This window comes from Procambarus clarkii, chromosome 5 (genome assembly GCF_040958095.1).
Source record: "Procambarus clarkii isolate CNS0578487 chromosome 5, FALCON_Pclarkii_2.0, whole genome shotgun sequence".
Classification (NCBI taxonomy): Eukaryota; Metazoa; Arthropoda; class Malacostraca; order Decapoda; family Cambaridae; genus Procambarus; species Procambarus clarkii.
Genome location: NC_091154.1, coordinates 26108970 through 26136065, shown reverse-complemented (window position 1 = coordinate 26136065; position 27096 = coordinate 26108970). Strand labels below are relative to the sequence as shown.

The 27096-nt window shown below is 51.8% G+C and overlaps 1 protein-coding gene across 1 annotated transcript; it reads left to right on the top strand.

The window, feature by feature from the left end:
* The first annotated feature begins 2227 nt into the window (after positions 1-2227).
* Positions 2228-27096, top strand: LOC138351405 (adhesive plaque matrix protein-like). Its single transcript, XM_069303224.1, has 5 exons — positions 2228-2521; positions 18857-19602; positions 23426-25540; positions 25636-26190; positions 26256-27096. Exons 1-5 carry the CDS (start codon positions 2228-2230, stop codon positions 27094-27096), a joined length of 4551 nt encoding a protein of 1516 aa, XP_069159325.1.

Sequence of the window (27096 nt, the reverse complement as noted above, 5' to 3'; positions counted from 1 at the left end):
TCACTTCGTTGGAAGACAGAAGAGTTAGGGGGGACATGATCACCACATTCAAGATTCTCAAGGGAATCGACAGGGTTGATAAAGACAGGCTATTTATCACAAGGGGCACACGCACTAGGGGACACAGGTGGAAACTGAGTGCCTAAATGAGCCACAGAGATATTAGAAAGAACTTTTTTAGTGTCAGAGGGGTTGACAAATGGAATGCATTAGGAAGTGATGTGGTGGAGACTGACTCCATACTCAGTTTCAAGTGTAGATATGGTAGAGCCCCGTAGGCTCAGGAACCTGTACACCAGTTGATTGACGGGTCTCCCAATCCTGAGCACTCCAGTTGCAAACTCTGTGAGCAGGAACTACGGCATGATCTCCCGCACTACATCACTGAATGCCCAGTTATTAGACCTTTCAAACCAGTTGGCATGAGGTGCCTGGAGCTTTGCAATTACTTTATTCACTCTCGTATTCTTGAAGATATCCTCACAGTATACCCAAAATTTGCCAGTGCAGGCTATTAAACACATGGCCCTGTATGACTAACCATCCAGCGAGATGGGGACTTGTATTACCACTGCTACCTTATTCAATCTTGTGGTGTTGATATCCTCAAAATGCATCCGGAGTCTGCCAGTGCAGACCGCTTATCACATGCCTCTGTATGACTAACCATCCTGTGTGATGGGGATTTCTTAGCATCACCTAGTTAGCTTTTTTGACACACTGTACTCCACTTCATATAGTCTAAGGTAGCTGCACTAATGCAGATGTACCTCATATGTTAATAAAAAAAAAATTGACAGTTGAGAGGCGGGCCGAAAGAGCAGAGCTCAACTCCCGCAAGCACAACTAGGTGAATAGTACTAGGTGAATACACAGTTAGGGGGACCTCACGGCTGAGTGGTCCGCGCTCTGGGGTCGTAGTCCTAAGCACCCGGGTTCGATTCCCGTCTGAGGCAAAAATAAATGGGCAGAGTTTGTTTCACCATGATGGCCCTAGCAGTAAATAGGTACCTGGGAATTAGACAGCTGTTACAGGCTGCTTCCTGGGGATGTGTGCGTGTGTGTTAGAGAGAAATATATGTCGTGGATATAATAGAGAAAAAACTGATTGGTCAGAAAGGCGGGGTCCAAGAGCTAATAGCTCTATTCTACAGAAACAAATAGTAAAGACAAACACACACAACACGTCTCTTGTGTGAAGGACTCAACACCACATTCTCAATAGAAAGAGCCGAAGTGCTTGAACTAGGATAGGTGACAGTAAACCAAGTAGCCTTGGAAGGGATTGAAATTAGTAGAGATGAGGTTAAGATCTCCACGTTCAGATGTTTTGGATATAGACGTGTGAAAAGCTGTTGGTCCGGACGGAATTTCACCATGGGTATTGAAAGAGTGTGCAGAAACACTTTGCTTGCCACTCTCCATAGTGTATAGTAGGTCACTGGAGTCCGGAGACCTACCAGAAATATGGAAGACGGCTAATGTAGTCCCAATATACAAAAAGGGTGACAGACAAGAGGCACTGAACTACAGGCTAGTGTCCCTAAATTTGATACCATGCAAGGTGATGGAGAAGATCGCGAGAAAAACCCTGGTAGCACACCTGGAGAGAAGGGGCCTTCGTGACACACCACCAACAGGGTTCAGAGATGGCAGAGCTTGTCCTACAGGTTTAACAGAATTCTACAACCAGGTGACAAAGATTAAGCAAGAAAGAGAAGGGTGCACACTGCATTTTCTTGGACTGTCGGAAAGCCTTTGACACAGTATCCCATAAGAGGTTGGTGCTTAAGTTGGCGAAACAGGTAGTGATAACTTGTAGGGTGTTCCAGAGGATAAGGGAGTACCTAAGCAATAGGAAGCAGAGAGTTACTGTAAAGGGTGAGACCTCAGATTGACGTGAAGTCACCAGTGGAGTCTCACAGGGCTCTGTACTCGGTCCTATCCTGTTTCTGATATACGAAAATGATCTCCCAGAGTGTATGATTCATTCATCTCAATGTTTGCTGGTGATACCAAAATTATGAGAAGGATTAAGACAGTTTCAAAATGTCCTGGACAAACTGAAGAAATGGTTCAACAAATGGCTGTTAGAGTTTAATCTGAACAAATGTTAAATACTGAAGATAGGGTAGGGAGCAGGAGGCCAGATGCAAGGTACTATTTGGGAGATGAGTTCTTCGAGAATCAGAGTGAGAAAGACCTGGGGGTTGATATTATGCCAGACATGTCCCCAGTAGCCCACACCAAGAGGATGTCATCAGCGGCATATGCCAGGTTGGCCAACATAATAAATGCCTTTAGAAACTTGTGCAAGGAATCATTCAGAACCTTGTATACTACATATGTCAGACCAATCTTGGAGTATGCAGATCAAGCATGGAGTCCGTTACCCGTCAAGTTCCAGAGTAAATTGGAGAAGGCTCAGAGGTATTCCACTGGACTAGAACGTGAGCTGAGGGGTATAAGCTACGAGGAGAGATTACTGGAACTAAACCTCACGTCGCTGGAAGACAGAAGAGTTAGGGGAGACTTGATCACCACATACAAGATTCTCTGAGGAATTGGTAGGGCAGAAAAATAAAATTTATTTAGACACAGAGGACACGCACACAGGGAGACACATGTAGAAATTGAGTACCCAAATGAGCCACAGAGACATTAGAAATAACTTTTTTCAGTGTAAGGATAATTAACAGATGGAACGCATTAGGAATGGATGTGGCGGAGGCAAACTCCATACACAGTTTCAAAGGTAGATATGATAGAGCCCAATAGGCTCAGGAATCTGTACACCAGTTAAATTACAGTCGAGAGTCGGGACTAAAGAGCCGAAGCTCAATCCCTGTAAGGACAACTTGGTGAGTAGGTGAGTACATAGTGACTTCATAGTATTGGAGACAAAGTTCCCGGCCTCAGCGAAGAATTCTCCCATCTATAGCATATAATGAAATTTGAAAAGGTACAGAAATTTACAAAGCAACTCGCAGAAGTTCAACGCCGGACGTCATAACGGGGAAAGTGAAGTAATGAAATAGTCAGGGAATGAGGGGGAGGAAGATGAATGAAAAGGGAGAAAAGAGGAAAGATAAAAGGAGAAGAGAAGATGCTAAAAAATGAAGAGAGTAAGGGAAGGAAAGAAATTAATATTAGAAGAGATAGAGGAAAGTTAGTAGGGAAGGGAAAAGCTTCCACCATTTCCTTAGTTATTACAGACAAAAATATAATTTTCCCTTACCACCTGTTTCCTTGGTGATGTTAAAACAAAAACTTCAAAACATTGAAATAAGTAAATAAAATCAGTAAACTATCTTCAAGGCCTTGATCCTTGAATTAGGCCTTGATCTTTCAGATTTAAAGGCAATCATTCACAAATTAAAGTTTCACATTTATTTGTATATATTGTCATAATGATCTAACAATGCAGATCCGAAGTTTATTCACTCTTAATTGATACTTGATATGTTCAGAGTCAAAAGTCCAATTGTAGCTGAGTAAATGAATCAAGAAACAGAGCCGGCACAACTGACCTCCCTTGAGAGTTCACCCAACGTAGAATATGGGAGCAGAATAGATCACCTCACACTCATCAATCAACAAAACTAGTATAAGTTGGTTAGAGAGAGGAGTTACGGTTCTACCTCAGAGCGGTCGTAGAGAGACAGCATACAGCCCCGCTCCTGTGCCGGGTTTCTCTAATGTAGACAGGCGGCGGTTACATATACATTTTCTTCTGTCCTCCATGAACAGGCTTAGAGATCTGTTAAACAAATAGTTCAGGGATTTATGAAGTGTGGACAGCAGGACAGGCAAAAATATGTCCCAGAGGGGTTTTCGGAGATTTCGAATAAATATTAGAAAGTAGACTGGGATCTTACAGTATTTGATAACTACCCAGAAGTCAATAGTATTCTAGATAAAGAGTCGGTACCGGTTGTTACTCGAAATAAACAATTCTAGTTCTCTAACACATCTAATTTTTTCTGATAGAGTTGGGAATTTAACAAATAAAACAACGAAAGCTTAACAAATACCCAGAAACGGCAAGCATTTGCCAGGGAACTAAAGGAATGTAGAAATGACCCTTGTCTACTCTTGTCACATATGTATACATTATACATTATAATGTATATATTATACATTTATTGTAATAATCGTTACAGTTCGGCAGAGTCGTCCCTGCATCATTGAGGGTTGCTGATGTGGGTCAAATTTTTAAAAAGGGGACTGATCACGTGAAGAAATATAGCCTATTTAGTTTGAAACTATTTATTTCCCGAATATTGTCTTGCAAAAGACATCTCATATACATCTTGAAAACATCGATGAATAAATGATTAACACAATTTCTTCTCAAAGGTCTGTTTACGGTTACAAAATTTACTCGCATTCCTTTATAGAACAGAATATTAAGCAATCAATATGGTAAAAGACTGCAGTAAATACACCGACATTAGCAATGTTCTCTTTACTGTACCTCACGAGAGATTGATTAGGGAGATGGAGGTGAACAATACTGAAAGGGAATAATTTTAATGCAGACAGTAAGTCACAACAACATGGCTGAATCCATCGTCATTTCCATTATTTTCAGATTAGTGGGTTAAGTGTTTGATAACTGATCTTCTTGAGGTTATCTTGAGATGATTTCGGGGCTTTTAGTGTCCCCGCGGCCCGGTCCTCGACCAGGCCTCCACCCCCAGGAAGCAGCCCGTGACAGCTGACTAACACCCAGGTACCTATTTACTGCTAGGTAACAGGGGCATTCAGGGTGAAAGAAACTTTGCCCATTTGTTTCTGCCTCGTGCGGGAATCGAACCCGCGCCACAGAATTACAAGTCCTGCGCGCTATCCACCAGGCTACGAGGCCCCTAAATAACTGAATTCGGAACATCGTCAGAAGGATACGATATTCCCCTGGTCCCCACCACCTCAGCAGAGGGGAACTGTAATGCCTTGCTATCTTGGAACATATCTTGAGGGACTCTGTACTTCCTTGCTACCTCAGAACAGCTCCAGGAAAACACTAATCCCCTTCCACCAATATACATGTGGACGCAGCCTCACTAGGCCATTACACGTGGCACACGTGTACCCATCACTCGGTGTACCCAGTATACCCATTATTTATAGCCTCGCCCAGCAGGTGTGTGCTTACAGGCTGCCTCAGCCCACCTGTACCTCGTGTGTCACCACACACAGTGAAGGTGCTACAGCCCACACACACACACCACTCATACACCGCACCCTTACCCCACTTACACCAACAATACACACATTCGTATAACTTGTATGTCTTGAGTATAGAAAGTTGTGTTGCCAGGTGATCTGTGGTGTACCTGTCGATGTTAGGCTTCTTTGTATTTGGTTATGTGATTGAATTGAGTCTCTTGATGATGGAATCTAAATGTAATGAAGGACAGGGAGGGCTTCGTGTAGCGGGGGGTCGAACTGTGATGTGGCAACGAGATCAAGCCTGTCGCAACGGGATACACTCCCACTATATCCGCACGTGGGGGGCATGGGCCACACCTGGAAGTGCGAGTCACAACGTAGGCTGGGGAACACGTGTCTCATCCGGACACACACGAGTCATACGGCAATACAGTACAGACACATGACACAGACACAGGGATGAGAGTCGGGACACAGGACTCGAACCTTGGCATTACCGTCGGGTAATTAGAGGTCGGGGAATGAACCATATCCAAGCCATGTGAGGTACTTTTTAAGAAATATAATTATACGCTGAAAGCAACAGTATGGCAGCAAGAGGACATACGACGCATTGGACATACACACCGTTGTTTCCGGACATGGGAGACGACGGTGTGACAGTGGGAGGACATGGGAGACGACGGTGTGACAGTGGGAGGACATGGGAGAAGACGGTGTGACAGTGGGAGGACATGGGAGACGATGGTGTGGGAGGACATGTGCGTGTCCAACAAGGCTGTATTTAGGACGCAGCAACTCAAGCAGATAGGAAGGAAGATAAGTACGTGGGTGGACGACTCTGGTGATCTATGTTCTAAACACATGCTCGCGCTCACGCACATGTGCACACAACCACACACTGGCACACATGTCCACGCACCCTCACACACACACACACGTGTGCCTGCAGCCCCCCCCCCCACACGAGTGTCTGCAGCAACACACACACACACACACACACACACACACACACACACACACACACACACACACACACACACACACACACACACACACACACACACACACACACACACACATGTGCCTGCAGCACACGATGGTTGAGTGGTTTAAGGCACCGTGTACACCAGTTGCAATATGCTCCTGGCGGTCCGGGTTCGAGTCACTTCTGGGGTGTGGAGTTTTCATTCGCATATATGCTTGGGGACCATTCAAGCTTGTTCGCATATTTTATATATATATATATATATATATATATATATATATATATATATATATATATATATATATATATATTTATATATATATACATATATATATATATATATATATATATATATATATATATATATATATATATATATATATATATATATATATATACACACACACACACACACATATATACTAGCTGTACCCAGCCACACGTTGCTGTGGCTCACAGCAGCCTTCCACTGTCTTCAGTCCTCCCAAACATTCCCCACTCCCTTCACCTCTCATCCTCCCTACCATTCCCCCCCTCCCTGTCCCCTCGTCCTCCCCACCATCTTTCACTCCCATCCCCTCGTCCTCCCCACTATTCCCCACTCCCTCGTCAAATGCCTTCCCAAATGATCTGATGTCCCTATCAGAAAATTGGGAACATCAAATGATTTGATGTTCCCATCACTGAAATATAAGAAAAACAGTTAAAAACGAAATAAAAAAATGAAAAATAAAAAATAAACTATACTCACGAAATAAACGGTATGGTAAACAACACAGCTCAATTCCAGCACAAAGTCACGCAATATAATTTAATCAAAATGAAAATAAATCGAAATCTATGAAAATTAAATTTATCAATGTAATCGGAAAAATTGAAATGGAATCGTAACATATTTAGTATAGCGTGTGTTGCTATTATGTGCAACAGATGGCGCTGTTTTAAAAAAAATGTTTTTACCTATCACAGGTGTGGCATCTATATAGTAGGTATATAGAAACACGCGCGTATTCGAATGGAACGTTGTGTCAATATTACAAAGCAATCAGTGAAGAATATTCGATTACAGCGTGTGTTGCTCTTACGTCCAACAGATGGCGCTGTTTAAAAAAAAATGTTTTTTCCCGTCACAGACGTGACATCTATATAGTATGTTTATAAAAACCTGCTCGGATGCGAATAGAACGTTATGTGAAAATTTCAAAGCAATCGGTGAAGAACTTTCGGAGATTAGCGATTTTGAACAAACGAACATTTACATTTTTATTTATATAGATATATATATGAATATAAATATAAACCAATATATAATAATATAAATAAAATAAATAGCCTTAAACAGAACATCGCATGTGTGGAAGCATGGGACTGTGAATATATGAATGTTACATAGTAAATTCATTTATAGACATCCACATATACTGAAATACATATGAAAAACCTCTCACACACTCACAGATCTCTGACAAGAGAGAGAGCAAGCTTAGCTTAGCTACCAACACCCACACATCGTGTCAGCAAGGCGGACAGCCCGCCTCCTGTCATAACTCTCACTGTATTTCCCACTCCCAAACTTCCCTTCACCTATTCCTCTCCTATGTCCCAGGGGAGAGTTTACAGCTGTTTACACTCATCCATCACCTGTCTATCGTCCGTTCTTTTTTTTTATTAATACATTAGGTACATGTGCATTAGAGCAGCTACTCTAGACTATATGAAGTGGAGTACAGTGTGTCAAAAAAGCTAACTAGGTGATGCTATAAAATCCCCATCACACAGGATGGTTAGTCATACAGAGGCATGTTATAAGCAGTCTGCACTGGCAGACTCCGGAAGCATTTTGAGGATATCATTAACACAAGATTGAATAAGGTAGCAGTGGTAATACAAGTCCCCATCTCGCAGGATGGTTAGTCATACAGAGCCATGTGTTTAGTAGCCTGCACTGGCAAATTTTGGGTATACTGTGAGGATATCTTCAAGAATACGAGAGTGAATAAAGTAATTGCAAAGCTCCAGGTACCTCATGCCAACTGGTCTGAAAGGTCTAATAACTGGGCATTCAGTGATGTAGTGCGGGAGATCGTGCCGTAGTTCCTGCTCACAGAGTTTGCAACTGGAGTGCTCAGGATTGGGAGATCCGTCACCTGCCACAGGTAACGGTAACCCAACCTGATCCTTGCAACCACTGTGTCACACAGTCTAGTGAACGTTTTGTGCTGTCCATAGATGTAGGTTTCAGATCTGAACAAATCATAGCTTTTTATACTAGTACTTTCAGGTCGTTGGGAGTCAGTAAGTTCTTTCCTATCAGATCTGAATGTTTGGACCAATACAGTTTTGACAGCAGAGATGGGGATACCTAGATCTAATTCAACTTCAAACTTGTTACACGCAATTTGGCTGCAATGTCTGTCTCATTATGATGGGTTATATTTATGTGTGAAGGTATCCATACAAAGGAGATTCGAGACCCTTTACTCTGTGCATCAATTAGGTCATTTATAATTGGGAGTATGAGGTTCTTGCTGTCGATCTTCCAAGAGAAGTTTTCGATTGCTTGAAGAGCAGACTTTGAATCACAAAATATTATTCCTCCTCCAATATTTTTTAATGTACTGGTAGCTAAGTGTATTACTGCTAGTTCTGCTTGTGTGGAGGTCAGCCAGTTGTTTAACCTGACACTGACAGTCTTTGTGCAAATATTATTTCTATAAAACCTACATGCCGCTGCAGTCCGTCCAGTAGAGGATTGGACTGAGCCGTCGGTGTAGACACAGTGCTCGTGAGATCTTAAACTCTCGATGGAGGAGGCAATTGTTTCAAGAGTGACAGCTTTGAGAAGAGTAAGATTCTCATTATCTTTCTTGGTGACAGGTGTGTATGATACTTGAATGGTGGGGTACAGATAAAGAGGAATATCAGAGACTGGTAGATTGCACTTAAAAGGAATGTTAAGTTTAATGAGATTGTAAGCATTGTTGTTCAGCCAATTATCATAAAAGGAGTGAGATCCGGAGCCTGTCTCAGAAAAGCCACAGTCTACGGCCCCGTCAGCCACATTCCGTCTGTATTCCCTGTCTGTCTCTCACCCCATCCCACGCTGTTCTGTCCTTTATCTCGCAAAACTTCTCTCTTGTTTATCTGTTTTATCTGTCTTCCGTACCTGTCTCCCTTACCTGTCCTGTTTACCTGTCTCCCTTACCTGTCCTGCTTATCTGTCTCCCTTACCTGTCTCCCTTACCTGTCTCCCTTACCTGTCCTGCTTACCTATCTCCCTTACCTGTCCTGTTTACCTGTCTCCCTTACCTGTCCTGTTTACCTGTCTCCCTTACCTGTCCTGCTTACCTGTCCTGTTTACCTGCCTCCCTTACCTGTCTCCCTTACCTGTCCTGCTTACCTGTCTCCCTTCAAGCCTTACCTACGGCCCCCCACAAGCCACGCCTACCTCCCAAACAATCCCCAGAAACCACTCCCACAATCCCCGCCTGCTTCACTTACCACAACCCCCCCCCTCCCGCCCCCCCCCCTCCAGGACGCCACCATCACCCCCCCCCCGCCCCCCCTCCAGGACGCCACCATCACCCCCCCGCCCCCTCCAGGACGCCACCATCCCCCCCCCCGCCCCCCCCAGGCACTGACCAACCATTGTCCGGGGTGCGTGACACCCGGACACACTGACCAGAGATCCGTGTCCTGATAGTCCACTTAATTGTTGTGTGTTATAACAAGTTGTTGGGGGGGGGGAGGGAGGGCAGGGGGGGCAGACGGGGGGGGGGGGGAAGGGGGGAATGAGAATGAGGAAAGGAGGGGGGGGGGGAGTTTTTTTTTTCAATTGTATACTAGCCCTACCATCATTAATTCTAGTGATGACGAACCACAACTATAGGACAAGCAGCCAGGCACGGGCGACGGAACGAGCCTGGCACTGGCGAGGAGGGGCTCAAGGTACACGGAGTAATGTGACTACACCCACAGGGTAAACCATGGGGCAGGCGGGACCCAACACCCACCCAGCCTACGCCCACCAGCCACCATGGGATATGATATTGTGGGTAACGCTGGGGGAGGGTGGGGGGGGGGGGGTGAAAGGGCACTGCACTCACCAAGTTGTGCTTGCGGGGGGTTGAGTTTCGGCTCTTTGGTCCCGCCTCTCAACTGGTGTACAGGTTCCTGAGCCTAATGGGCTCTATCATATATACACTTGAAACTGTGTATGGAGTCAGCCTCCACCACATCACTGCCTAATGTATTCCAATTACTAACTACTCTGACACTGAAAAAGTTCTTTCTAATGTCTCTGTGGCTCATGTGGGTACTCAGCTTCCACCTGTGTCCCCTTGTGCGTGTTGGAAGACCTTACTGTTATGAACACAGGTTGGATAACAAGAACTTTTCAAACATGAAATACCAGATCACTGACTGATCTTTTAAGACACTCGGCTGGAATATAGTTGCAAACTAACAACTCCATTCAGATCTGCAATGGGATTATTAAGGGAAAGCGCCAAGCCATTACGACTATATAGCACTTGGAAGGGGTCAGGATAAGGATTTGGGATGGGACGGGGGAAAAGGAATGGTGCCCAACCACTTGGACGGTCGGGAAATTCAGAGCCCCAGAAAGTTGCTGACCTGAAGAACAAGCAAAGGTATTTCACTGGTCGAAATCCTCCAATAAAACATATTAATTATAGGTAAGGTTTAAAATACGTTAACTAATATGTATTCTCTAGTGCGCCGCGAGAGAGACGGACAATACATTACGTGCACAAAATATTAAAGGGACTTGTTGTTTAAGATTCGCTACCTGGAACAAAAAGTTCCAAGTAGCACGGGCTATGGTGAACCCGTAGAAAATTAAAGGGACTGATTCCAAATCTACACATGAAAATACTCATGAAATTAGGAGGCATGGCAGGAGGAGCATCACAGCCCCGTGGAGACGCAGGAAGAATACTCTGAGAGAGAAGTCTGTCAACAGAACGAATTCACAAGGGCCGTTATCTTGAGATGATTTCGGGGCTTTTTTTTTTAGTGCTCCCGCGGCCCGGTCCTCGACCAGACCTCCACCCCCAGGAAGCAGCCCGTGACATCTAGCTAACTCCCAGGTACCTATTTACTGCTAGGTAACAGGAGCATCAGAGTGAAAGAAACTCTGCTCATTGTTTCTCGCCGGCGCCCGGGATCGAACCCGGGACCACAGGATCACAAATCCAGCGTGCTGTCCGCTCGGCCGACCGGCTCCCTAGGCCGTGACGAGGGTTCGAACCTACGTCTGAGAGGATCCCAGACGCTGCCTTAATCTGCTGCTTTAATTAATTGATGCATCACGCTATTGTGATTCATGTGTGTAATATAGTCTTATCAACATCAAAGGACGAAGCCTTCTCAATACTCCCTCTAACCCGGCGGGAGCCGGTGGCTGAGCGGACAGAATACTGTACGCGTAATCCTGTGGTCCCGGGTTCGATCCCGGGCGTCGGCGAGAAACTATGGGCAGAGTTTCTTTCACCCTGATGCCCGTATTATCTAGCAGTAAAAAGGTACCTGGGTGTTAGTCAGTTGTCACGGGGTGCTTTCTGGGGGTGGAGGCCTGGTCGAGGACCGGGCCGCGGGGACACTAAGCCCCGAAATCATCTCAAGATAACCTCTCAAGAAGATAACCCTAAGGGACATAACCAATAGATCTCTCAGTAGGGCGTTGATGAGAAGTACTGGATCAACACCTCCACATGATACCAGATCAACCAGGCTGTGATGCATACGTCAGACTACGAGAAGCGGCGACTGATTAGAGACCGGTTGATCAGACCACTAACCAGGAGGCCTGGTCAGAGACCGGGCCGCGGGGACATTGATTCCCGGAACCAAAAACAGGTAAGTACGTCGCGTTCCCGCCCTTGATATACCACCACCTGCCCCCCACCCCCTCAGTCAACCCCTCTACCCCCCCCCCTCAGTCAACCCCTCTACCCCCCCTCCTCAGTCAACCCCTCTACCCCCCCCCTCAGTCAACCCCCTCTACCCCCCCCCCCCCCCACAACCACTACACAATGCCTGCCTCCACTGCTTCACTTTCATTATAGCCAGTCATTTAAGACGTCAATTTGCGCTCTAATTGCCATTCCTTGTTAATTGGTCGTTAAAAATCGGTTAGTGTATTAATGAGCTTGTTATTACCGCTGTTGAGAGGTTATCGTAGATAACTGACGCCAACCCTAGGTCCAGCTTCCACCTTCAGGGGCTTCTGCTCCAGTGATGTATGTTCAGCTGTCTTTTCCCGCGCGAGAGTGTGCGAGAGTGTGCGAGAGTGTGCGAGAGTGTGCGAGAGTGTTTCAAGCTGCTGCCATGATGGAGTGAGTGCAGATGAGAGGCTGTCAAACACCCTTCAACCTCCACTGTATAATTCCCCCCCCCCCCCCCCGCTATCCACACCCAGCAACCTCCACATTATCCTCAACATCATCCATCCCACCAAACAGTTATCCACCATCCTTTACTCTACAGCCTCCAGCTACAACCCCACCATCCCTGTGGGAAGGTTGACAACCTTAAAACCTCCACATAAGTCTTCGCTAATATGCTCAACCACAACCCACAACCACAATCCCCCCCCCCTCAACTACTCGACCATATTACTACAACGTTCATCAGGAATTGTTGAAAATTAAAGTCATGAGAATATCACAAATTGCTTAGCACTGACCTATCTTCTAAACCCAGCCCTCTACACTGACCGAGCCTCCCAGCCCTCTACACTGACCGAGCCTCCCAGCCCTGTACACTGACCTAGCCTCCCAGCCCTCTACACTGACCTAGCCTCCCAGCCCTCTACACTGACCTAGCCTCCCAGCCCTGTACACTGACCTAGCCTCCCAGCCCTCTACACTGACCTAGCCTCCCAGCCCTCTACACTGACCTAGCCTCCCAGCCCTCTACACTGACCTAGCCTCCCAGCCCTGTACACTGACCTAGCCTCCCAGCCCTCTACACTGACCTAGCCTCCCAGCCCTCTACACTGACCTAGCCTCCCAGCCCTGTACACTGACCTAGCCTCCCAGCCCTCTACACTGACCTAGCCTCCCAGCCCTCTACACTGACCTAGCCTCCCAGCCCTCTACACTGACCTAGCCTCCCAGCCCTCTACACTGACCTAGCCTCCCAGCCCTCTACACTGACCTAGCCTCCCAGCCCTCTACACTGACCTAGCCTCCCAGCCCTCTACACTGACCTAGCCTCCCAGCCCTGTACACTGACCTAGCCTCCCAGCCCTGTACACTGACCTAGCCTCCCAGCCCTCTACACTGACCTAGCCTCCCAGCCCTCTACACTGACCTAGCCTCCCAGCCCTCTACACTGACCTAGCCTCCCAGCCCTGTACACTGACCTAGCCTCCCAGCCCTCTACACTGACCTAACCTCCCAGCCCTCTACACTGACCTAGCCTCCCAGCCCTCTACACTGACCTAGCCTCCCAGCCCTCTACACTGACCTAGACTCCCAGCCCTCTACACTGACCTAACCTCCCAGCCCTCTACACTGACCTAGCCTCCCAGCTCTCTACACTGACCTAGCCTCCCAACCCTATACACTGACCTACCCTCTCAGGCCTCTACACTGACCTAGCCTCCCAGGCCTCTACACTGACCTAGCCTGCCATCCCTCTACACTGACCTAGCCTCCCAGCCCTATACACTGACCTAGCCTCCCAGCCCTCTACACTGTCCTAGCCTTCCATCCCTCTACACTGACCTAGCCTCCCAGCCCTCTACACTGTCCTAGCCTGCCATCCCTCTACACTGACCTAGCCTCCCAGCCCTGTACACTGACCTGGCCTCCCAGCCCTCTACACTGACCTAGCCTGCCATCACTCTACACTGACCTAGCCTCCCAGCCCTCTACACTGACCTAGCATCCCAGCCCTCTACACTGACCTAGCATCCCAGCCTTCTACACTGACTGAGCCTCCCAGCCCTCTACACTGACTGAGCCTCCCAGCCCTCTACACTGACCTAGCCTCCCAACCCTCTACACTGACCGAGCCTCACAGCCCTCTACACTGACCGAGCCTCCCAGCCCTCTACACTAACCTAGCCTCCCAGCCCTCTACACTGACCGAGCCTCCCAGCCCTCTACACTGACCTAGCCTCCCAGCCCTCTACACTGACCTAGCCTCCCAGCCCTCTACACTGACCTAGCCTCCCAGCCCTCTACACTGACCTAGCCTCCCAGCCCTCTACACTGACCTAGCATCCCAGCCCTCTACACTGACCTAGCATCCCAGCCCTCTACACTGACCTAGCATCCCAGCCCTCTGCACTGACCTAGCATCCCAGCCCTCTACACTGACTGAGCCTCCCAGCCCTCTACACTGACTGAGCCTCCCAGCCCTCTACACTGACCTAGCCTCCCAGCCCTCTACACTGACCTAGCCTCAGCCCTCTACACTGAAATAACCTCCCAGCCCTCTACACTGACCTAGCCTCCCAGCCCTCTACACTGACCTAGCCTCCCAGCCCTCTACACTGACCTAGCATCCCAGCCCTCAACACTGACCTAGCATCCCAGCCCTCTACACTGACCTAGCATCCCAGCGCTGTACACTGACCTAGCATCCCAGCCCTCTACACTGACTGAGCCTCCCAGCCCTCTACACTGACTGAGCCTCCCAGCCCTCTACACTGACCTAGCCTCCCAGCCCTCTACACTGACCTAGCCTCCAAGCCATCTACACTGACCTAGCCTCCCAGCCCTCTACACTGACCTAGCCTCCCAGCCCTCTACACTGACCTAGCCTCCCAGCCCTCTACACTGACCTAGCCTCCCAGCAATCCACACTGACCTAGCCTCCCAGCCCTCTACACTGACCTAGCCTCCCAGCCCTCTACACTGACCTAGCCTCCCAGCCCTCTACACTGACCTAGCCTCCCAGCCCTCTACACTGACCTAGCCTCCCAGCCCTCTACACTGACCTAGCCTCCCAGCCCTCTACACTTACCTAGCCTTCCAGCCCTCTACACTGACCTAGCATCCCAGCCCTCTACACTGACCGAGCCTCCCAGCCCTCTACACTGACCTAGCCTCCCAGCCCTCTACACTGACCGAGCCTCCCAGCCCTCTACACTGACCTAGCCTCCCAGCCCTCTACACTGACCTAGCCTCCCAGCCCTCTACACTGACCGAGCCTCCCAGCCCTCTACACTGACCGAGCCTCCCAGCCCTGTACACTAACCTAGCCTCCCAGTCCTCTACACTGATCTAGCCTCCCAGCCCTGTACACTAACCTAGCCTCCCAGTCCTCTACACTGATCTAGCCTCCCAGCCCTCTACACTGACCTAGCCTCCCAGCCCTCTACACTGACCGAGCCTCCCAGCCCTGTACACTAACCTAGCCTCCCTGCAGTCCTCTACACTAATCTAGGCTCCCAGCCCTCTACACTGACCGAGCCTCCCAGCCCTCTACACTGACGGAGCCTCCCAGCCCTCTACACTGACCTAGTCTCCCAGCCCTCTACACTTACCTAGCCTTCCAGCCCTCTACACTGACCTAGCATCCCAGCCCTCTACACTGACCGAGCCTCCCAGCCCTCTACACTGACCGAGCCTCACAGCCCTCTACACTGACCGAGCCTCCCAGCCCTCTACACTGACCTAGCCTCCCAGCCCTCTACACTGACCGAGCCTCCCAGCCCTCTACACTGACCTAGCCTCCCAGCCCTCTACACTGACCTAGCCTCCCAGCCCTCTACACTGACCGAGCCTCCCAGCCCTCTACACTGACCGAGCCTCCCAGCCCTGTACACTAACCTAGCCTCCCAGTCCTCTACACTGATCTAGCCTCCCAGCCCTGTACACTAACCTAGCCTCCCAGTCCTCTACACTGATCTAGCCTCCCAGCCCTCTACACTGACCTAGCCTCCCAGCCCTCTACACTGACCTAGCCTCCCAGCCCTCTACACTGACCTAGCCTCCCAGCCCTCTACACTGACCTAGCCTCCCAGCCCTCTACACTGACCTAGCCTCCCAGCCCTCTACACTGACCTAGCCTCCCAGCCCTCCACACTGACCTAGCCTCCCAGCCCTCTACACTGACCTAGCCTCCTAGCCCTCTACACTGACCTAGCCTCCCAGCCCTCTACACTGACCTAGCCTCCCAGCCCTCTACACTGACCTAGCCTTCCAGCCCTCTACACTGACCTAGCCTCCCAGCCCTCTACACTTACCTAGCCTTCCGGCCCTCTACACTGATCTAGCATCCCAGCCCTCTACACTGACCGAGCCTCCCAGCCCTCTACACTGACCGAGCCTCACAGCCCTCTACACTGACCGAGCCTCCCAGCCCTCTACACTGACCTAGCCTCCCAGCCCTCTACACTGACCGAGCCTCCCAGCCCTCTACACTGACCTAGCCTCCCAGCCCTCTACACTGACCTAGCCTCCCAGCCCTCTACACTGACCAAGCCTCCCAGCCCTCTACACTGACCGAGCCTCCCAGCCCTGTACACTAACCTAGCCTCCCAGTCCTCTACACTGATCTAGCCTCCCAGCCCTCTACACTGACCTAGCCTCCCAGCCCTCTACACTGACCGAGCCTCCCAGCCCTGTACACTAACCTAGCCTCCCTGCAGTCCTCTACACTAATCTAGGCTCCCAGCCCTCTACACTGACCGAGCCTCCCAGCCCTCTACACTGACGGAGCCTCCCAGCCCTCTACACTGACCTAGCCTCCCAGCCCTCTACACATACCTAGCCTTCCAGCCCTCTACACTGACCTAGCATCCCAGCCCTCTACACTGACCGAGCCTCCCAGCCCTCTACACTGACCGAGCCTCACAGCCCTCTACACTGACCGAGCCTCCCAGCCCTCTACACTGACCTAGCCTCCCAGCCCTCTACACTGACCGAGCCTCCCAGCCCTCTACACTGTCCTAGCCTCCCAGCCCTCTACACTGACCTAGCCTCCCAGCCCTCTACACTGACCGAGCCTCCCAGCCCTCTACACTGACCGAGCCTCCCAGCCCTGTACACTAACCTAGCCTCCCAGTCCTCTACACTGATCTAGCCTCCCAGCCCTCTACTCTGACCTAGCCTCCCAGCCCTCTACACTGACCGAGCCTCCCAGCCCTGTACACTAACCTAGCCTCCCAGTCCTCTACACTAATCTAGGCTCCCAGCCCTCTACACTGACCGAGCCTCCCAGCCCTCTACACTGACGGAGCCTCCCAGCCCTCTACACTGACCGAGCCTCCCAGCCCTCTACACTGACTGAGCCTCCCAGCCCTCTACACTGACCGAGCCTCCCAGCCCTCTACACTGAGCCTCCCAGCCCTGTACACTGACCTAGCCTCCCAACCCTTCTACACTGATCTAGCCTCCCAGCCCTGTATACTGACCTATCCTCCCAGCCCTCTACACTGACCTAGCCTCCCAGCCCTGTACACTGACCTAGCCTCCCAGCCCTCTACACTGACCTAGCCTCCCAGCCCTCTACACTGACCTAGCCTCCCAGCCCTGTACACTGACCTAGCCTCCCAGCCCTCTACACTGACCTAGCCCCCCAGCCCTGTACACTAATCTAGCCTCCCAGCCCTCTACACTGACCTAGCCTCCCAGCCCTCTACACTGACCTAGCCTCCCAGCCCTCTACACTGACCTAGCCTCCCAGCCCTGTACACTAATCTAGCCTCCCAGCCCTCTACACTGACCTAGCTTCCCAGCCCTCTACACTGACCTAGCCTCCCAGCCCTCTACACTGACCTAGCCTCCCAGCCCTCTACACTGACGTAGCCTCCCAGCCCTCTACACTGACCTAGCCTCCCAGCCCTGTACACTAATCTAGCCTCCCAGCCCTCTACACTGACCTAGCTTCCCAGCCCTCTACACTGACCTAGCCTCCCAGCCCTCTACACTGACCTAGCCTCCCAGCCCTCTACACTGACCTAGCCTCCCAGCCCTCTACACTGACCTAGCCTCCCGTTCTCTCTCCCACTGGGCAAAACATGCTACTGTAACACTGAATCAGTGTTACTGATGTTACATCAACAATAACGACGTTGATTCAATCGAGAAATCTGTTGATAAAGAATCCATAGAGACTATACCCCGGGCCTTAGAGTTCGTGGGAGTCGTTCGTTGCAGCAATAGGAGCCCACTAACGACCCTGAGTAGTGACGTACAGTCACTACTCAGCATGGTAAGGTGCTTGAGGCCAACAACAACAGTCTGGCCTCCAACACACACACACACACACACACACACACACACACACACACACACACACACACACACACACAGACACACACACACACACACACACACACACAGACTTTTGCTTGTATACATATCAAGGAGGTACCCAGCTGTGCCCGGGTCTCTCTCTCTCTCTCTCTCTCTCTCTCTCTCTCTCTCTCTCTCTCTCTCTCTCTCTCTCTCTCTCTCTCTCTCTCTCTCAACCTTTCCCTCATCCTTGTCCTCATCTCCGTTCTACGTGCTTTACTATCATACAGGCTTAGTGTTTTCTCCTCATAATTACCTCTATCTTTCCCCCTCACATCCTTCCATTGTCTCATTTTTACAATTTCCTTCCTTCCGACCATTCTATCTCTATTCCTTCCACTCTCCCCTTCATGCCTCAAATATCGATGATGAGTCAGAATGGGAGAGCCTCGACCCCAGCTAAGGCCCTCAACAGTCACAACTGGAAAGATGCACGCCTGTGTACCATGGTGTGGCCACTCCCCCGCCTGTGTACCATGGTGTGGCCACTCCACCGCCTGTGTACCATGGTGTGGCCACTCCACCGCCTGTGTACCATGGTGTGGCCACTCCCCCGCCTGTGTACCATGGTGTGGCCACTCCCCCGCCTGTGTACCATGGTGTGGCCACTCCACCGCCTGTGTACCATGGTGTGGCCACTCCACCGCCTGTGTACCATGGTGTGGCTACTCCCCCTCCTGTGTACAATGGTGTGGCCACTCCACCGCCTGTGTACCATGGTGTGGCCACTCCCTCGCCTGTGTACCATGGTGTGGCCACTCCCCCGTCTGTGTACCATGGTGTGGCCACTCCCTCGCCTGTGTACCATGGTGTGGCCACTCCACCGCCTGTGTACCATGGTGTGGCCACTCCACCGCCTGTGTACCATGGTGTGGCCACTCCCCCGCCTGTGTACAATGGTGTGGCCACTCCCCCGCCTGTGTACCATGGTGTGGCCACTCCCTCGCCTGTGTACCATGGTGTGACCACTCCCTCGCCTGTGTACCATGGTGTGGCCACTCCCCCTCCTGTGTACCATGGTGTGGCCACTCCCCCTCCTGTGTACCATGGTGTGGCCACTCCCCCTCCTGTGTACCATGGTGTGGCCACTCCCCCTCCTGTGTACCATGGTGTGGCCACTCCCCCGCCTGTGTACCATGGTGTGGCCACTCCCCCGCCTGTGTACAATGGTGTGGCCACTCCCCCGCCTGTGTAGCATGGTGTGGCCACTCCATCGCCAGTGTACCATGGTGTGGCCACTCCCCCGCCTGTGTAGCATGGTGTGGCCACTCCATCGCCAGTGTACCATGGTGTGGCCACTCCCCCGCCTGTGTAGCATGGTGTGGCCACTCCCCCGCCTGTGTACCATGGTGTGGCCATTCCCCCTCTTCTATACCATGGTGTGGCCACTCCCCCTCCTGTGTACCATGGTGTGGCCACTCCCCTCCCCTGTGTACCATGGTGTGGCCACTCCCCCCCTGTGTACCATGGTGTGGCCACTCCCCCCCCTGTGTACCATGGTGTGGCCACTCCCCCCCCCTGTGTACCATGGTGTGGCCACTCCCCCTCCTGTCTACCATGGTGTGGCCACTCCCCCGCCTGTGTACCATGGTGTGGCCACTCCCCCCCCTGTGTACCATGGTGTGGCCACTCCCCCCGCCTGTGTACCATGGTGTGGCCACTCCCCCCCCCTGTGTACCATGGTGTGGCCACTCCCCCGCCTGTGTACCATGGTGTGGCCACTCCCCCCCCCTGTGTATCATGGTGTGGCCACTCCCCCTCCAGTCTACCATGGTGTGGCCACTCCCCCGCTTGTGTACCATGGTGTGGCCACTCCCCCCCCCCGCCTGTGTACCATGGTGTGGCCACTCCCCCCCCCCTGTGTACCATGGTGTGGCCACTCCCCCTCCAGTCTACCATGGTGTGGCCACTCCCCCGCTTGTGTACCATGGTGTGGCCACTCCCCCCCCCCCCGCCTGTGTACCATGGTGTGGCCACTCCCCCCCCCCTGTGTACCATGGTGTGGCCACTCCCCCTCCTGTCTACCATGGTGTGGCCACTCCCCCGCCTGTGTACCATGGTGTGGCCACTCCCCCCCCTGTGTACCATGGTGTGGCCACTCCCCCGCCTGTGTACCATGGTGTGGCCACTCCCCCCCCTGTGTACCATGGTGTGGCCACTCCCTCGCCTGTGTACCATGGTGTGGCCACTCCCCCTCCTGTGTACCATGGTGTGGCCACTCCCCCGCCTGTGTACCATGGTGTGGCCACTCCCCCTCCTGTGTACCATGGTGTGGCCACTCCCCCGCCTGTGTACCATGGTGTGGCCACTCCCCCGCCTGTGTACCATGGTGTGGCCACTCCCCCTCCTGTGTACCATGGTGTGGCCACTCCCCCGCCTGTGTACCATGGTGTGGCCACTCCCCCTCCTGTGTACCATGGTGTGGCCACTCCCCCGCCTGTCTACCATGGTGTGGCCACTCCCCCGCCTGTGTACCGTGGTGTGGTCACTCCCCCGCCTGTGTACCATGGTGTGGCCACTCCCCCTCCTGTGTACCATGGTGTGGCCACTCCCCCGCCTGTGTACCATGGTGTGGCCACTCCCCCTCCTGTGTACCATGGTGTGGCCACTCCCCCTCCTGTGTACCATGGTGTGGCCACTCCCCCGCCTGTGTACCATGGTGTGGCCACTCCCCCTCCTGTGTACCATGGTGTGGCCACTCCCCCGCCTGTGTACCATGGTGTGGCCACTCCCCCGCCTGTTTACCATGGTGTGGCCACTCCCCCTCCTGTGTACCATGGTGTGGCCACTCCCCCGCCTGTTTACCATGGTGTGGCCACTCCCCCGCCTGTTTACCATGGTGTGGCCACTCCCCCGCCTGTTTACCATGGTGTGGCCACTCCTTCCTCTGTAAATTAAAGAAAACAATAGAAATAAATCCAGCCCTCTAACTCCTTCAATAGAACAACTACAACAACAACAACAACTACAACAACAACAACAACTACAACAACAACAAGCACCCAACACCTGAGCATAAAGGCCCCGCAGGTGTTCCCGAGGTCCGGGAGATAGGTGTTATCTCAACATAAATACTTGAGTGAGAGGACACTAACTCCTGGTGAAGGAGTCGACACTAGTGGGCCTCACCCTTCAGCGTCCTCACGCCTCTAATGGCCACCATGAGTCCTGTTTACACGCGGGACCTTCTCTGTCCCAGAGTGAAGGGTGGCAGGGTGGTGTCCTAGAGTGTCCTAGAGTGAAGGGTGGCAGGGTGGTGTCCTAGAGTGTCCCAGAGTGAAGGGTGGCAGGGTGGTGTCCTAGAGTGTCCCAGAGTGAAGGGTGGCAGGGTGGTGTCCTAGAGTGTCCTAGAGTGAAGGGTGGCAGGGTGGTGTCCTAGAGTGTCCCAGAGTGAAGGGTGGCAGGGTGGTGTCCTAGAATGAAGTGTGGCAGGGGGGTTGTCCTAGAGTGAAGAGTGGCCGGGCGGTGTCCTAGAGTGTCCTAGAGTGAAGGGTGGCAGGGTGGTGTCCTAGAGTGTCCTAGAGTGAAGGGTGGCAGGGTGGTGTCCTAGAATGAAGTGTGGCAGGGGGGTTGTCCTAGAGTGAAGAGTGGCCGGGCGGTGTCCTAGAGTGTCCTAGAGTGAAGGGTGGCAGGGTGGTGTCCTAGAGTGTCCTAGAGTGAAGGGTGGCAGGGTGGTGTCCTAGAGTGAAGGGTGGCAGGGTGGTGTCCTAGAGTGTCCTAGAGTGAAGGGTGGCAGGGTGGTGTCCTAGAGTGAAGGGTGGCAGGGTGGTGTCCTAGAGTGTCCTAGAGTGAAGGGTGGCAGGGTGGTGTCCTAGAGTGTCCTAGAGTGAAGGGTGGCAGGGTGGTGTCCTAGAGTGAAGGGTGGCAGGGTGGTGTCCTAGAGTGTCCTAGAGTGAAGGGTGGCAGGGTGGTGTCCTAGAGTGTCCTAGAGTGAAGGGTGGCAGGGTGGTGTCCTAGAGTGTCCTAGAGTGAAGGGTGGCAGGGTGGTGTCCTAGAGTGAAGGGTGGCAGGGTGGTGTCCTAGAGTGTCCTAGAGTGAAGGGTGGCAGGGTGGTGTCCTAGAGTGAAGGGTGGCAGGGTGGTGTCCTAGAGTGTCCTAGAGTGAAGGGTGGCAGGGTGGTGTCCTAGAGTGTCCTAGAGTGAAGGGTGGCAGGGTGGTGTCCTAGAGTGAAGGGTGGCAGGGTGGTGTCCTAGAGTGTCCTAGAGTGAAGGGTGGCAGGGTGGTGTCCTAGAGTGTCCTAGAGTGAAGAGTGGCCGGGCGGTGTCCTAGAGTGTCCTAGAATGAAGAGTGGCAGGGTGGTTGTGCTAGAGTGAAGAGTAGCAGGGTGGTTGTCTTAGAGTGAAGGGTGGCAGGGTGTGTGTGTTCTAGAGTGAAGGGTTGCAAAGGGGGGGGTGCGCTAGAGTGAAGAGTCGCAGGGGAGGGGGTGTTTTAGTGTCCTAGAATGAAGGGTTGCAGGGGGGTGTCCTAGAGTGAAGAGTCGCAGGGGGGTGTCCTAGAGTGAAGAGTTGCAGGGGGGGTGTCCTAGAGTGAAGAGTCGCATGGGGGTGTCCTAGATTGAAGAATGGCAGGGGGGTGTCCTAGAGTGAAGAGTCGCAGGGGGGTGTCCTAGAGTGAAGAGTCGCAGGGTGGTGTCCTAGAGTGAAGAGTGTCAGGGTGGTGTCCAAGAGTGAAGGGTGACAGGGTGGTTGTCCTAGAATGAAGGGTTGCAGGGGGTATCCTAGAGTGAAGAGTTGAAGGGGGTGTCCTAGAGTGAAGAATTGCAGCAGGGTGTCCTAGAGTGAAGAGTCGCAGGGGGGTGTCCTAGAGTGAAGGGTTGCATCGTGTGTGCTACTGAACAAGGAGATGCATGCCGTGTGTGCTACAGAGGAGAGTTGCAGTGCAACAAACCAGCAAGTGTGATGGGCTGGAGGCATCCGCATGCAACACTGCAGGTGTGGCGGACGAGAATCTCAGCAGCCAAATTATGTAGAGTGTAGAATGACAGCTTCAAGCCACAAGTGTCAGGGACTGACAGCTTCAAGCCACAGGTGTCAGGGACTGAAAGCTTCAAGCCACAAGTGTCAGGGACTGACAGCCTCAAACCACAAGTGACACGGACTGACAGCTTCAAGCCACAAGTGACACGGACTGACAGCTTCAAGCCACAGGCGTCAGGGACTGACAGCTTCAAGCCACAGGCGTCAGGGACTGACAGCTTCAAGCCACAGGTGTCAGGGACTGAAAGCTTCAAGCCACAAGTGTCAGGGACTGACAGCTTCAAGCCACAAGTGTCAGGGACTGACAGCTTCAAGCTACAGGCGTCAGGGACTGACAGCTTCAAGCCACAGGTGTCAGGGACTGAAAGCTTCAAGCCACAAGTGTCAGGGACTGAAAGCTTCAAGCCACAAGTGTCAGGGACTGACAGCTTCAAGCCACAGGCGTCAGGGACTGATAGCTTCAAGCCACAAGTGACACGGACTGACAGCTTCAAGCCACAAGTGTCAGGGACTGACAGCTTCAAGCCACAAGTGTCAAGGACTGACAGCTTCAAGCCACAAGTGTCAGGGACTGATAGCTTCAAGCCACAAGTGTCAGGGACTGACAGCTTCAAGCCACAAGTGTCAGGGACTGACAGCTTCAAGCCACAAGTGTCAAGGACTGACAGCTTCAAGCCACAAGTGTCAGGGACTGACAGCTTCAAGCCACAAGTGACACGGACTGACAGCTTCAAGCCACAAGTGTCAGGGACTGACAGCTTCAAGCCACAAGTGACACGGACTGACAGCTTCAAGCCACAAGTGACACGGACTGACAGCTTCAAGCCACAAGTGTCAGGGACTGACAGCTTCAAGCCACAAGTGTCAGGGACTGACAGCTTCAAGCCACAAGTGTCAGGGACTGACAGCTTCAAGCCACAGGTGTCAGGGACTGAAAGCTTCAAGCCACAAGTGTCAGGGACTGACAGCCTCAAACCACAAGTGACACGGACTGACAGCTTCAAGCCACAAGTGACACGGACTGACAGCTTCAAGCCACAGGCGTCAGGGACTGACAGCTTCAAGCCACAGGCGTCAGGGACTGACAGCTTCAAGCCACAGGTGTCAGGGACTGAAAGCTTCAAGCCACAAGTGTCAGGGACTGACAGCTTCAAGCCACAAGTGTCAGGGACTGACAGCTTCAAGCTACAGGCGTCAGGGACTGACAGCTTCAAGCCACAGGTGTCAGGGACTGAAAGCTTCAAGCCACAAGTGTCAGGGACTGAAAGCTTCAAGCCACAAGTGTCAGGGACTGACAGCTTCAAGCCACAAGTGTCAAGGACTGACAGCTTCAAGCCACAAGTGTCAGGGACTGACAGCTTCAAGCCACAGGCGTCAGGGACTGATAGCTTCAAGCCACAAGTGACACGGACTGACAGCTTCAAGCCACAAGTGTCAGGGACTGACAGCTTCAAGCCACAAGTGTCAAGGACTGACAGCTTCAAGCCACAAGTGTCAGGGACTGATAGCTTCAAGCCACAAGTGTCAGGGACTGACAGCTTCAAGCCACAAGTGTCAGGGACTGACAGCTTCAAGCCACAAGTGTCAAGGACTGACAGCTTCAAGCCACAAGTGTCAGGGACTGACAGCTTCAAGCCACAAGTGTCAAGGACTGACAGCTTCAAGCCACAAGTGTCAGGGACTGACAGCTTCAAGCCACAGGCGTCAGGGACTGACAGCTTCAAGCCAAAAGTGTCAAGGACTGACAGCTTCAAGCCACAAGTGTCAGGGACTGATAGCTTCAAGCCACAAGTGACACGGACTGACAGCTTCAAGCCACAAGTGTCAGGGACTGACAGCTTCAAGCCACAAGTGTCAAGGACTGACAGCTTCAAGCCACAAGTGTCAGGGACTGATAGCTTCAAGCCACAAGTGTCAGGTACTGACAGCTTCAAGCCACAAGTGTCAGGGACTGACAGCTTCAAGCCACAAGTGTCAAGGACTGACAGCTTCAAGCCACAAGTGTCAGGGACTGACAGCTTCAAGCCACAGGCGTCAGGGACTGACAGCTTCAAGCCACAAGTGTCAGGGACTGACAGCTTCAAGCCACAAGTGTCAAGGACTGACAGCTTCAAGCCACAAGTGTCAGGGACTGACAGCTTCAAGCCACAAGTGACAGCTTCAAGCCACAAGTGACACGGACTGACAGCTTCAAGCCACAAGTGTCCGGGACTGACAGCTTCAAGCCACAAGTGACACGGACTGACAGCTTCAAGCCACAAGTGTCAGGGACTGACAGCTTCAAGCCACAGGCGTCAGGGACTGATAGCTTCAAGCCACAAGTGACACGGACTGACAGCTTCAAGCCACAAGTGTCAGGGACTGACAGCTTCAAGCCACAGGCGTCAGGGACTGATAGCTTCAAGCCACAAGTGTCAAGGACTGACAGCTTCAAGCCACAAGTGCCAGGGACTGACAGCTTTAAGCCACAAGTGTCAGGGACTGACAGCTTCAAGCCACAAGTGTCAGGGACTGACAGCTTCAAGCCACAAGTGTCAGGGACTGACAGCTTCAAGCCACAGGCGTCAGGGACTGAAAGCTTCAAGCCACAAGTGTCAAGGACTGACAGCTTCAAGCCACAAGTGTCAAGGACTGACAGCTTCAAGCCACAAGCGTCAGGGACTGACAGCTTCAAGCCACAGGCGTCAGGGACTGACAGCTTCAAGCCACAAGTGTCAGGGACTGACAGCTTCAAGCCACAAGTGTCAAGGACTGACAGCTTCAAGCCACAAGTGTCAGGGACTGACAGCTTCAAGCCACAAGTGACAGCTTCAAGCCACAAGTGACACGGACTGACAGCTTCAAGCCACAAGTGTCAGGGACTGACAGCTTCAAGCCACAAGTGACACGGACTGACAGCTTCAAGCCACAAGTGACACGGACTGACAGCTTCAAGCCACAAGTGTCAGGGACTGACAGCTTCAAGCCACAAGTGTCAGGGACTGACAGCTTCAAGCCACAAGTGTCAAGGACTGACAGCTTCAAGCCACAAGTGACACGGACTGACAGCTTCAAGCCACAAGTGACACGGACTGACAGCTTCAAGCCACAAGTGTCAGGGACTGACAGCTTCAAGCCACAAGTGTCAGGGACTGACAGCTTCAAGCCACAAGTGTCAGGGACTGACAGCTTCAAGCCACAAGTGACACGGACTGACAGCTTCAAGCCACAAGTGACACGGACTGACAGCTTCAAGCCACAAGTGTCAGGGACTGACAGCTTCAAGCCACAAGTGTCAAGGACTGACAGCTTCAAGCCACAAGTGACACGGACTGACAGCTTCAAGCCACAAGTGACACGGACTGACAGCTTCAAGCCACAAGTGTCAAGGACTGACAGCTTCAAGCCACAAGTGTCAGGGACTGACAGCTTCAAGCCACAAGTGACACGGACTGACAGCTTCAAGCCACAAGTGACACGGACTGACAGCTTCAAGCCACAAGTGTCAGGGACTGACAGCTTCAAGCCACAAGTGACACGGACTGACAGCTTCAAGCCACAAGTGTCAGGGACTCACAGCTTCAAGCCACAAGTGACACGGACTCACAGCTTCAAGCCACAAGTGACACGGACTCACAGCTTCAAGCCAAGTATCAGGAAACGCCAAATTCTTGTTGTTATTAATCTGAAACAAAGATAA

Excerpts from the sequence above, each read along its gene's own strand:
- LOC138351405 (XM_069303224.1), top strand. The coding sequence starts at position 2,228 with ATGTCCCCAGTAGCCCACACCAAGAGGATGTCATCAGCGGCATATGCC. Across the intron at positions 19,603-23,425 it reads GTGGCCACTCCCCCGCCTGT|CTTCAAGCCACAAGTGTCAG; the intron begins GTACAATGGTGT and ends GTAGAATGACAG. Across the intron at positions 25,541-25,635 it reads GACAGCTTCAAGCCACAAGT|CTTCAAGCCACAAGTGACAC; the intron begins GTCAGGGACTGA and ends CGGGACTGACAG.